Consider the following 12,469-nt stretch of genomic DNA (forward strand, 5'->3'; position numbering starts at 1 on the left):
GTGTGCCCTAATAGAGGAAACTGCTTTTGAAAGCATTTGACTGCTTAGATGTGTATTGACTGTTTTTGGGGGTCACACATCTGCAACAGGGGTGATTGTTTAAAAGTATATGTTTTCTCTTTTCTAAAGAGGACAATGTCATCACAGAATCCTAAAATTACTTTTAAGGGTTGGAAAAACCTTTAAAAACCCCCTGATTCCAACCTCCCTGCCATGACAGGGACACCTTTCCCTCATGCACTGCTGAGGGATCAGTCACTTCGGAGCAGAGCTGTAATGCCTGTTGGCTAATGGGCTCCTCCAGAAGACCAGGTTTTATAAAAAGCTGGAATAGTTAAAATATTAATTTGGCTTTATCCATAAAGCCTCTCCACCTCCCTCCACAGTGCCTGGCCTGAACAAGGGCCCTGTTGTTATCTTGTCCATTTGTAATTTGGGTCCTGGGCATGAGGCTCCTTGTGTGCCTTGCTTTGGACTCAGCAGGGAGTGAATCCCTGCTGTGCCAGGCCTGGAGCACTGGGTTTGAAAAATAAGAATTCCATGGAGCTGCCTTGAGGAGTGGGTGAAGAAAACCAGCCTGGAAAAGTTAAAGCTTTGAGGTTAATCAGCTGTGTGGTAATTGCCAGGTTTGAACCTGTGGTGTTTGGCTCCTGTGTGTGGATGAAAGGCACTCTGAGTGTGCCATGGAGAAGCCAGAAATTGGAATTGTGTGCAGCCTTGTGGGAGGGCCCAGTTCATTTTCCTCTCCATGGCTTTCTTAAGGAAGTGGGGTGGTTATTGTGTGGTGGGAATGCTGGTTTTTAAATGGGTCCTGATTTTCCCTCCTGTGCTTGCTGGAATGGGAATTAAAGCTGCTGAGGCATTAATCTGGGTTGTGCATTGTCCTTCGTGAAGGGGAACCTGATCAGGAGGGCAGGGATTGAGAGACATAAGCTTTGCTTCCCAGCACTGGCATCCAGGTTCCCATGGGGTATCCCTGAGAGCAGTGAATGCCAGGGATCCTCCAAATTCCCCAAAATCTGGGAGACTTGAAATTCCTCCTACTTCTGCCTTGCCACCAGAGGATTGTGCAGCCAGGTGGTTTTGAACAAGAAGGGTTCTTTGGAGTAACCAGAAATGGTTCTGGTTTCAGGAAAGATGTGAGAAAAAAACCTATTTTCTGTTTTCATGTGGATTCACAAAGCTCATCAGTCAAGAGCAGTTCTCCAAGAGCACAAAATTCAGGTGCAGGTAGAGTGGCTGTAAAGGTTTTGTGTCTTATCAAAGTGCTCCAAGACTGTGAAACAACACTGTCAGCAGGGCATTTATTAAAGCCTGAAAATAGTGTGACGCTCCACAGAAACATTAAAAATTGACAGAACAACCTGCAAGGATCCTTTAAGGCCAACAATATCCGTGCAAGGAATTTCCCAGGAATTTTCACACCCTGGCACTGTGCTGTGCACAGGTGAGAGGTGTGTGGGGTTGGTGCTTTTGTAACTGTGATTCATCCCTCAAGGACAAATTCTATCCTCCAAAGAGGAACAGTTGATCTGTAGTTAATGCTGTTTGCTTTTATTGTGCTGGTAGATACACGACTCGTCCCGGGTGAATATTTGGGCATCCATTCCTGTTGTGGAGGGGAGGCTGGAAAAATGAGAGGTCCTGGCTCACAGCTGGGCTGGGCTCTGGCCTGGTGCAAAGCCTGGGGATAAAATGTCCCATGTGCACCCTAGGGCCTGGTGGGAATGGGAACAGGAATGCTGTGCTCTAGCCAGTCACATGGAGGAGGCCCGCGATGCAAACACTGCTTTTGTCCTGCCTGAATCCACAGGGCTTCACTGTGCTCTTCTCTGTGTTGATGTTCTGCTGTATTTTCTCTATAAATGCTGTTTTTTCCCTCCAGAAGGAGCTGTGGAGCATTGCTATGTATCCATCATTCATGCTAGCTTTGTTCCTTGTTTCTTTCCTCTCCCTTTCCCCCCAGATCTATCAGGTGCAGAAGGTAGGGCTTGCTCGCTTTCCTTCTTGTTTGCATGCCTTCTTCTTCCCACCCCGTGAGTCTTGCTGCAATTTCACAACCACACAGCCATTTTAGGTGGCAAAAGACCTCCAAGATCCTCGAGTCCAACCTTGGAAATCCTCTGAAGAGTGGGAGACGCCCAGCAGGCTGCAAATTTCCATGTAATTCTGCCCTCCCATAATCTTGTGGGGTGCACAGTCAAGGGCAGTGGGGGAAGGTGACCCATGTAAAGTGTGTCTGGTCAGGCACCTAATGTGATTTTTTCCTACAGCCTGTTTGGCAAAGGATAAGCAGTAACAGAGAAGTGACTTGGCAAAGCAGGGTCACAGGAGGGCACAGTGGCTCCCTGTGTCACCTCTGTTCATGTGCTGAAGGCCAAGAAAATCACTGGAGTGTTTCAGGCTGGGCAAGCATTTAACAGGTGCCAGCAGGAAGAATGACTTGCAGATGACTTTATTTGCACAAAGTCACTGAAGGAAATCAGGGATGCTGTGTTTGAATTCATAATCCTTGGGTAAATAAACTGTATGGCCTTCAACCTACACATTAAACGTGATTTTATATTGTTTAATCCTCTCTCATCTTGGTTTAAAGTCATGATCTCTTCCCTCTTCCCAGTTTCCTTTCCATGATGATGGCAAAGAGGATGATAGCAGTAGCTCTAACTGAGGTCACTTGCCATGTAGAAACAGAGATTTTGGGGTTTGTGTCGTGATGTCTGGCTGAAATAACAGCCAGACATCTGAAAAGAACTGAATATAACAGCCTGGCTGTTCTACACTTTCAGCATGTCAGCTGAGTGGCACCTATAATCAGAAATAACTCCCAAGAATTTTTACAGGGAGGGAGAAAGCACATTTTTCTTCAAGCCTGCCATTTTGTACCTTATTGAATCTTTCTCTTTTTTTTTTTTTTTTTTTTTTTTTTTTTTTTTTTTTTTTTCCTGAGTGTTTTTATTGCTTGCTGAGTGCTGAATGTCTCCCTAAACCACAGTGTGCTTGGTTTTGTTCTGGCACTCCAGCTGCCCTAACTGCATGTTTCAAAGCCTGACCCAGCCCTGCATGTGCTTCTTGGGAGTGCTGTTCTCCTCTTGGAGTGTGTATGTATATGAAGAGAGCTGCTCAAATCATGTGCTCTGCTATTCAATCCTGACCCCATCAATTTGGCAACAAGTCCCTCTCACTCCTGGTTTTATTTCTGGAGCTGACTGTGCGCTGAGTGACTCAGTGTCTGCCCATGGATCGACAGGCTCCTTATTAATCTTCTTTATGGGAATTAATTTAACCTCCTGGTGCAGAAGCAGCCCCCTGGGAGCCCAGGATGTTGTTTACTGTTGGTGTCCTGACATGGATGGGGAGATAAGTGGGTTATGCTCCCAACATCCCGTGGTGAGTTTGTGAGTCCGGCAGTTTCGCTGGCGCTCAGAGAGCGAATCGCATCTGGAGTTCTCTCTCAATGGTATTAACATCATTAATTATTGAATTGTAATATCACTTTTCAAGGTGGAAGGGAACCTGAGTCCAGCAAGGGCCTCTAAGTGAAACCTGAATGAATGGAAAAGCAGCATTTCCTCCTTCAGCCCGTTGGAATCAGGCCCCTGGGGGCAGAACAGAAGAGCTGGTGTAGAGGGAGAGCTGAGAAAAGTGGCTGTGAGGGGTCAAAATACTTGGGAGCTTAAAAGCCACCAGTTCAGTCCAGTATGACACGTGCTCTTTAAAAGATTATAAATTAGAATAGTCTCTGGGCAGTCTCATTCATTAAGATTTTTCTTCAGGGGATGTTAAGCACGTAGCTGAGTAATTTGAAATGGAGATGGAAAAGCCTGAAGTGGAACTTAAACTGTGACATAGCAAGTCTTGTCAGGGCTGTTTCCTTATCTGCCTTTTGCAAGGCTGAATTCATAAACCAGTGTCAGGAACAGAGGGCATGAAAAGAAAGCAGAAACCCTAAAAAATTTACAAATGTATTTATGGATCCTTCCAATGTGTGAAAAAGGATTCTCCATTTTAAGAGTATGTTTCAGTTTTTAAATTGATGTCTAGTGTTAGAAAATGTTCTCAGTCTGTTAATGGCTAAAAAGCCTCTAATAAGGCTTTACCTGACCTGCTTCACTACAAAGCATATAATCTGCAGGTTCTCATCATGCACACAGCTCTGGGAGTTCATGGAATTCTCAGGGGTCATTCTCAGGCTGAGATGTGCATAACAGTTACTTTTATAACAAGCTGCTGCGTGGCTTATGAATCTGAAGTGGGAATAAAGTAATACAGCCCTGCAGAATGTGCAGCTGTTTGGTTTGGTTTGTTAGTAAATGATGAATGAGGCTTTAAGGGTGAAAATAAAATTACATTAATACCATTGAGTGAGTGTTAAAACCAGATTGCAATACAGAACAGGTTTCTGATTTTTAAAAAAAAAAAATTTCTAAGGTTTTGGCTGTTGATACTCCTGCCTCCTCAAGCCTATAAGAAAGCTCTAAAATACATATTATTCTTCCTTCATTAAGCAGGATTTCCATTTGCCTATTGCTGTGCTTTAGGCCAATGATTTTAATTCACACAGGAATCATTTTAATGGACACCATTAGAAACACAAAATTCCTGAGACCAGATTTGACAGGCTTCTTTGGGGAGGAAGAAAAGTCCTATTAAACCTGTGGATCTTTGAACAACTTGCTGCCTGGAGGAAGTTCAAGTTCATTGGGAAGTTCCCAGTGTTGTCTTTGCCTGCACTGGTGGATCTTGTCCTCTTGTACTTTCATTGGTGCTGCCACTGCTCCCAGGTGGGTCAAAAAGCCTGGTGCTCTGAAAGGAGCTCTGTGGAGCTCTAATCCAGCAAATCAGGGTGCCCAGAGATGAGTTGTACCCAACTTGTCTGCCCAGTTTGACAGACCTTTACGGGAAACATGATTTGACAGCAATTTTCATCCTGGAAGAGTCCTGCGCTCGCCTCCCTTGTAATGAATCTTGACTTAACTGGGTCAGGAATTCAAGACTCATTACTCTCCTTGCTCCTGTCCCCCAGCACAGGGGGTTTTGCAGTGCTGAGGGAGAGGAAGCTGCTGAGCACCCTGGTTGTGCCCAAACTCCCCTTTCCCCTTTCCAGGCAGCTTTTCCCAGGCATTCACTCCCGTGCCACGCGGCACAGCTCTCACTGGCACAGTCATGTGGAGCTGTGTGGCTTGGCCAAGGCCTGGCAGTGCATGCCTAAATGTTCTGTGTCTGCTTTTCTCATCTAAATTCTGTTTTTTTTCCCTTTTCTGTCTGTAGAAATATTATGGGCTGGATACTAAGTGGGGAGACATCGAGCAATGGATGGTAGGACTTGATCGACGTAGCTCAACAGCTTTTGCGCGTTGCAGTTCTGAGTAGTTCATAGAGTTTGAGATCCCTCCAAGTAGGTGTTTTCATCCATTGGGAGTGTGAGCTCCACTCCAAGCAATCCCACAGTCTTGCTTTTCCACCTGAAATGTGAGTTTGGATCAGCTTAAAACTGGCAAGGACTGGGTTAGAGCCATCTCCTTTTACACACCTGTGTCCATGCTATTTGCTGGAAGATTAGATTAGGATAAAAACCTGTTGAAGCCCCTTGAGATACAGGGAGTATTTGTGCTCATTTTACTTTTTGTGGGTTTCATCACCACTTGAATCTTCTTAAATCTGCCTTCAGGTAAATTGTGGGCAAATTTCACTCATACTATTTCCCTTAGCACTTACTGGCCCAGGGGAATCCCTCAGAGAAATTATTGCTGCCATGTGGCAATCCTCACTTTTTTCCAATAATACCCTGTCCTGGATTTTAGAATTTGCTAAAACCAGTGAATACCAGCTGTAGACTTGGCCACTAGCAACATCTGACTGTTTTAACACCCATGATAGGAGATGAAGAAGTAGCTAATGGGCTGGAAGGTTTCAAATGTGTTTCAACCCTAACTTTATGAAACCAGTTAGCAGCCATGCCAGCTGAAAGCTGTGGCCTTGCCCTGCAAAGCTGCAAAGGCAAAACTGAACAGCCAGCTTCCAGTGTGGAAGGTAACTTCCCAAACTCCCCAAATTCCTTGGTCTCTGATAATTAATCAGTAAATACTGGTATGCATGGACCACTCACCCACCCCAGACTCACATAGAGTCTCCTCAAATCCTTGCTGGATGAGCACAACTCCACCTTACTGGCAGTTCCCTTGCTTGGAAATCAGCTCTGTTGACTACAATATTAAAACTTTTTTTTTTCTACTGCTGTTTCCAAATTCAGTGGCAGATCAATGTGTTCAAACCAGCTTGTTGAAATGTAAAGCATCTGATGTCGTTTCCAGTGTAGCAGAGAGGAAATCTGGAGTCTCACAGGAGGGAGGAAGGGTTTTTCTGCTTCGACAGGGTGTCACCTCCTGTTGTTTGTTTTAAGTTTACTGGCTCCTGTGCGTGGCTGGAGCTCAGTGTGTGTTTCTGGAAGGCTCTGTTGCTGTGTGTGTCCTCTCAACACCTCCCTCTGTTTTCTCTCTCTGCCTTGGTAGGAAGACAGTGAGCGTTATTCCCGTAGAGCCCGAAGAAATGCCTCGGTCAGTACCTGCTTTTGCTTTTTCTCTTCAGACAGACATTTCAGGTTAAGAAAACAGACACTGTATAAGTGTACAAGGCACTTCCTTCTCAAAAGAAAAGGAACCAAAACAAGCTCCCACCTCCCACCACCCCCAGCAAGTGGAAACCCCAAAGCCACTTCCTGACTTCTCTGCCCTCTCCCCATCACTCCAGGGAGCTTTTGCAAATGTGCAAGAGTAAAGGGGGTGGAAAGTGGGGAAATAACCGGTTTGGAGTGTTTAATGTTCATGAAAGGGCCAAGAGCATAGAGCAGGGAACACCTGAGCAAGCTCCTCCTTCACCCTACAGTAAAATGCTTGACTGTTTCTTGGGCAGGGTGTGATTTCATTTGCTTTCTGCTTACACTTCCAGTGCAATCCTTTTGTAAAAACATTGAGTTTGTGCATCTCTCCCTTCCTCCTGTCCCATCAAAGCCATCAGTGCCTGTTACCTGTGTTCTTTTCACTGTTTATTTTTGTCTCTACGCTTTCTCTCGCTAGGCTTCGGATGAAGATGAGCGCATGTCAGTGGGTAGCCGTGGAAGCCTGAGGGTTGGTAAACTGTGCAACCTCTGTGTGCATGTCTGTGTGTGGCTGTCACTGTCCCCCTGTGCCCCCACACTGCGAGGGGACTGTCCTGGACGTGTTCCATGTTGGGTTTTTTCAAGTGCATCACTGATTGTCTGCAGTGTGTGCCCCGTGCAGGGATCCTTTGTGGTCACTGCTCTTCACTCCTGCAGGAGGGACTCAGCCAAGACATTGGTGTCTGCATGCACCTTGTGAGCTCCCCTGTTTCACTCTGAAACTGGGAATTTGGGAAGGGAAGTGCTGGTGGGGTCAGTGTTTATTAGCCCAGGAAACCTGAAGTGATTATCAGTGGAAATAAGTGTTGGGCGCTTTGGAATTGCAGGTGAATATTCATAAAATAACAGAATAGCGTGAGCTGGAAGGGACCCACAAGGATCATCCATCTCCTGTCCCTGCACAGACCCTGCAACAATCCCTCCCTGACATCCCTTGTCCAAACTCTCCTGGAGCTCTGGCAGCCTCAGGACTGTGCCCATTTGTGCCCATTCCCTGGGCAGTGCCCAGCACCCTCTGGGGGAAGAACCTTTCCCTGACATCTAACCCCAAAATCCCTCTGACACAGCTCCAGCCATTCCCTTAGGTCCTGTCACTGGATACTGGCTTTTAAAATGCTTTAGAAATACTTGAAAATCATCTGCAGGCCTGAGTTTTGTGGAGGGTGGGATTAGTGAAGCACTGAGCACTCATCTGTAGGAAAAGTTCAGTTTTTCCTCCAAATGTCCAGACAGTATTTTCCCAGATAACACACATTTATACAAACCTTAACTCTGTTTTTACATACTAAAAGACTCATTGAAAAAAAGAGAAAATTCTGCTGCAGAGCCCTGCCAGGGATCCCACTGTAAAATTGCACAAAAATGTGCTTAAAAATATAAAGTGCTGCCTTGTTCCCTTTTTAGTGGAATCCTTATTGCTACTCATGAAATGCTCTTTAAACCTTTTTTGCTCAAGATGACAAACTTGAGTGCTTTTCAGAGCTAGGAGATGCCTCAAAGATTCAGTGGAGAAAAGCCTCTCTGCACAGCAGAATGTGAAAAGCAGTGTTTATTTTACTTAGGGTTAAATGTTGACATATGGAAGCGTTTTCTGGAGGGGAAAAAAGATCTCTAGTTCAGCTGAAATATCAATTCTGTCTGTGTAGAAGGTGTTGACAACACAGATGGGTTGTGTATCCCTGGCTGTAACGTGGCACGATGCAAACACACCAGCTCTGTGTTTATAGCACATCTGCATCTGAAGCATCTTCCCTCCATGGAAATCCACCACTGATTCTTTCTGAGGTGCTTTTGCAGCACAATCCTGGGTTTGTATATGTTTAAGGAGCAGAAGCCCTGCGTTCTGCCTCCTCACCATCCATGGAGGAGTTTTCCTGGCCCTTTTTTGCTGAGCAGTCTCAGGCTGCGATAACCAGGGATGTGGGATGGCCCCAAATTCCTCCTACTTCTGCAAGGAATGTCCTTCTCTGACAGAAGCATCTGCCTGAAACTTTCCACCCTGGTGCTTCTCAGTGATGTTGCACAGGCCCTGTCCCCAGAAAGCAGCATTTGGTGGTGGATGGGCTGACATTTAGGCAGGCACAGGAAAAGTTTTGACAGAGCTTCCTTGCCTCGTTCTTGTGTCACTGGGATTGTAGAAGGACGTAAATATTTATCAGTCTGAACTGAAATTTAGGCTTCTACATCGTCCAGTTGTTCTATTCACAATTAATTGATAGAATGGGTTGAGTCAGAAAAGACCTTAAAACTCATTTTGTTCCACCCCCTGCCATGGGCAGGGACACCTTCCACTATCTCAGGTTGCTCCAAGCTCCATCCAAGCTGGCCTGGAACACTTCCAGGGAACCACAGCTTCTCTGGTCACCCTGTGCCAGGGCCTGCCCACCCTCACAGGGAAGAATTTCTTCCCAATACCCAATTTTAACCTATTTTTTGTCAGTTTGAAGCCATTCTTCCCTTCCCTGTCACTCCAGGCCCTTGTGCACAGCCTGTCTGATCACTCTCCCAGTGTGGATTTACAGCAGATGCTTTTGGTCATTTCACCACATCTGTGGCCAACCTGTCAAGGTTTGGCTCTTGCTGCATCTGTCTTCAAAACAACAAAGCCAAAAGCCCCATAAATTTTGATCAGCCTTAAAGAATCACCTGAGTTCTGGTGTCCAGTTTGGCTTTGGAGCTATTTTAGTCTGAAGTCAGCACCAGAAACAGTTGCCTGGTGCCCATGAAGGGTTTATAAAATGGCTTGGAGAATTCTGAATGATGCTGCCTTGTGCCCATGAAGGGTTTATAAAATGACTTGGGGAATTCTGAATGATGCTGTCTTTTTGGATATTTGAAGGCTCTCCTTCCATTGTTGCAGGATGCCATTTTTGGGAAATTCCTCTTCCATCTTTGGCACTCAGGCTCCTTGCACTGTGAGGGGCTGCTGGTGCCAGGGCTTCCCTTTTGCAGCTGTGCTTCTCTTGTGTGCAGGAAGTTTTCACTGAAATGAGCCAATATCAGACATTCACCTCTCCCTAGGGCTTCACCACCCCACTGATCTGTGTGGGTTTCACTCTGGGCTTTTCTCCTGGAATATTTTCGAAGTGGATGCCTGGACTGCAGGCACCAGAGATGTGGTGAGGTCGCTTTTGGGAAGCTTCTGGATGCTTCTGGCAGAGCAGGCAGCACTGCAGAACCTCCAGAGATGTTCATTGGATCAAATGGGCTGAGGCTCCAGAGCTGGGACTGTGCTGCAAACAGGGACCAGGGGTCCAGGGCTGTGTCTGTGGCTCCTCCATGGAGAGGCTTCTTCAGCAGCTTCCCTGATGATCCTGAGCCCATCCACAGCTCCTGCCATTCCTGTTCCAGGAGTTCTGCAAGCTCAGTTCTGTATCATGCAGATTTTCCTCAGTAACATCAGCCTGTGTTTGTTAGGGCTCTTGAACCTCTCCTCAGTCCCTTCTCTATTTCATTTGTCCTGGTTCTCCCACTTCCCAGCTGGCTGTCTCTAATCCAACACCATCAGCATGAAATATTGTTGTGTTATCAATCACTCATGATTAATTTGTGCGTCCTTATTTTATCAATCACTCCTGATTAATTTGTGCGTCCTTGTTTTGTATCCTCCCAGCTTCCAAACTTGTGCCTTTGTGCAAGAAATCCTGCACTATCAAAGTTCTTTTGTTGGGATTTCTATCTCCCTGCCTATTTTTGTGTTTGTTTGTTGTTTGTTTTGTTTTGGGGAGTTCCTTTGGTTGACATAACTCGCGTTTTCCTTTGTTTTCTGATTTTCCTCTCCTCTCATGCCTTTACAGTCTCATTTGGATTATGCCAGCACCTACCCAGTGGTGAGAACAGTCTGCAAGTTGCAGAGTGTGTGTGTGTGTGTGTGCTCAAAAACTAATCATGAAGAAGCAGCTAACCCAGGCTGTGATAACTGCTCTGAGATCAGGGTGATCTGGAGGCATCCTGAGGCAGTTTGTGGTCTGTGATGTCAGGGTGCCACTTCCCTCTCCTCCTGCTCTGACACAGTTCCGATGAGAAGTGACAAATGATTAGTGAGATCTGAGCTGGGTTTGGCTCAGAGGTTAGCACAGGATGGATTTCCCCTGAAACACTGTCTCTGTTAAAGCCTGTCCATTGTTGGACCAGCTGCATCTGGATTTATTTCAGCACAGGTCTGGAAAGGAACAAAACTCTCATAAACTCCCTGTAAATAGATCTAGCAAAGGTGACAGGATGTGATGTTTTCAGGGTCCCCAGAACGAAGGAGGAATTGAGATTCTGACTCCATGTTCTCAGAAGGTTAATTTATTATTTTATGATGTTATATTATATTAAAGAATGCTATACTAAAACTATACTAAAGAATAGAGAAAGGATACAGACAGAAGGCTTAACAAGATACTGATGAAAAACTTGTGACTTCCCAGAGTCCTGACACGGCCTGACCCTGGATTGGTCATTAAGTCAAAACAATTCACATGAAACCAATCAAACAACCACCTGTTGGATAAACAATCTCCTGCCACATTCCAAAGCAGCAAAACACAGGAGAAGCAATCAGATAATATTTTTCTATATGAGTCTTCTTAGCTTCCCAGGAGAAGAAACCCTGGTGAAGGGACTTTTCCAGAAAATATGACAGTGACAGACAGGACAAGCACACTGCCTGCCAAAGCTGCAGCTTGTGTTACCTTCACTCTAGGGGACAAAATCACATTATTATTAATACTTTGACGGCAAGTATTTGCTCTGGGAACACTGAGATAAAGCAGCTCCTGAAAGAACAGAAAAGCACAATGAGGACTAAAGCTCAGTTGAGAACATTTCCACAACTGGAGGTGTGCTGGAGTCTGTAGGAAGCAAACTGGGCAGTGCAGTCCTGTAGATTCCCTTGCTTTCCCCTCTCCTTCATTCCTGTTTCCAACCGGGAGTGCAGCGCATCCCTTTGTGCCTGACCTACATCCCGGAATAGTTGCAGCACATTGGGGTGTTTTCATGGCTCTATTGATACAGTCAGGATGGACAGCTGTGCATTGACTGAGCCCAGCCAGCGTGGCTGACTGGGAGCACAGCTGCTAAATTTACCAGTGCATTTAAGCAATATTCCCAATATTCCCAATAATCGAGTGTTTTATTCCATTGGCTGCCCCCTGAGCCCTGCCCTGCTCCTCTGCCTGCATGGGGATGTGCATGCCTGGCCCTGCATGGGGGTGCACACACACTCACTGATCTCACCCCACGTTCTTCATCCCACTGCAGGCTGGATTAGAGAGTGAGAGGACCAAAAAGAAGAGCTACTCCAAAGCAGTATGTATTTCTGTGTGTCTCACAGAGGGTTCTGCCTCCACAGCCACTGTGGCAGGACAAGGAGTGTGTGCAGGTGGCAGAGCTGCCAGCCCAGTGTCAAGGATACACCACAGCTATCAGCACTTGATAGGGAATAATGAGCACCAGTTCATCTCCAAAATGTGGGGTGATCCAAACTCTTATTTCAGTGCTGTGCATAAAGAGCATGTGGGAGAAGTCAAAACCTTACTGGAGCTACCTAACTTGGACATAGAAATAAGCAGTATTGAGAGAATATGATAGAATCCCAAATGGTTTGGGCCTTAGAAAGGCTCTGAAACCCCATCTCATTCCACTCCCTGTCATGGGTGAATCTTATGGGGAGCAATTCCAGGTAGGCAAAGAGGACATTGATGCCTCAGGTTTGAGCTTTTATATTTTTCAGGTTCTGTGCTGTTTTAGTGTGCAGTTCTGAGCTTCATATTAGGGGATGGTGAGTTCTCTTCACAAAGCAGGGAGACAAAACAATTTCTTCTC

General features: G+C 45.8%; 1 protein-coding gene across 9 annotated transcripts in view; it reads left to right on the plus strand.

Moving 5' to 3' along the window:
- Window positions 1–12,469, plus strand: part of LRRFIP1 (LRR binding FLII interacting protein 1) — a 108,833-nt gene that overhangs the window by 52,014 nt on the left and 44,350 nt on the right. For 5 of the 9 annotated variants that reach the window (XM_054277513.1, XM_054277515.1, XM_054277518.1 and 2 more), the window contains exons 3-8: window positions 1,967–1,984; window positions 5,272–5,319; window positions 6,513–6,557; window positions 7,077–7,127; window positions 10,456–10,488; window positions 11,906–11,953. In XM_054277513.1, coding sequence (XP_054133488.1) covers window positions 1,967–1,984; window positions 5,272–5,319; window positions 6,513–6,557; window positions 7,077–7,127; window positions 10,456–10,488; window positions 11,906–11,953 — 243 coding nt within the window. The remainder of the gene's footprint in view (window positions 1–1,966; window positions 1,985–5,271; window positions 5,320–6,512; window positions 6,558–7,076; window positions 7,128–10,455; window positions 10,489–11,905; window positions 11,954–12,469) is intronic. The other 4 variants (XM_054277519.1, XM_054277521.1, XM_054277517.1 and 1 more) reach the window with 3 other exon arrangements.

The sequence above is a fragment of the Melozone crissalis genome, unplaced genomic scaffold (genome assembly GCF_028551555.1).
Source record: "Melozone crissalis strain CALT ecotype California unplaced genomic scaffold, PUWL_Pcris_2 ptg000023l_1, whole genome shotgun sequence".
NCBI classification, from domain to species: domain Eukaryota; kingdom Metazoa; phylum Chordata; class Aves; order Passeriformes; family Passerellidae; genus Melozone; species Melozone crissalis.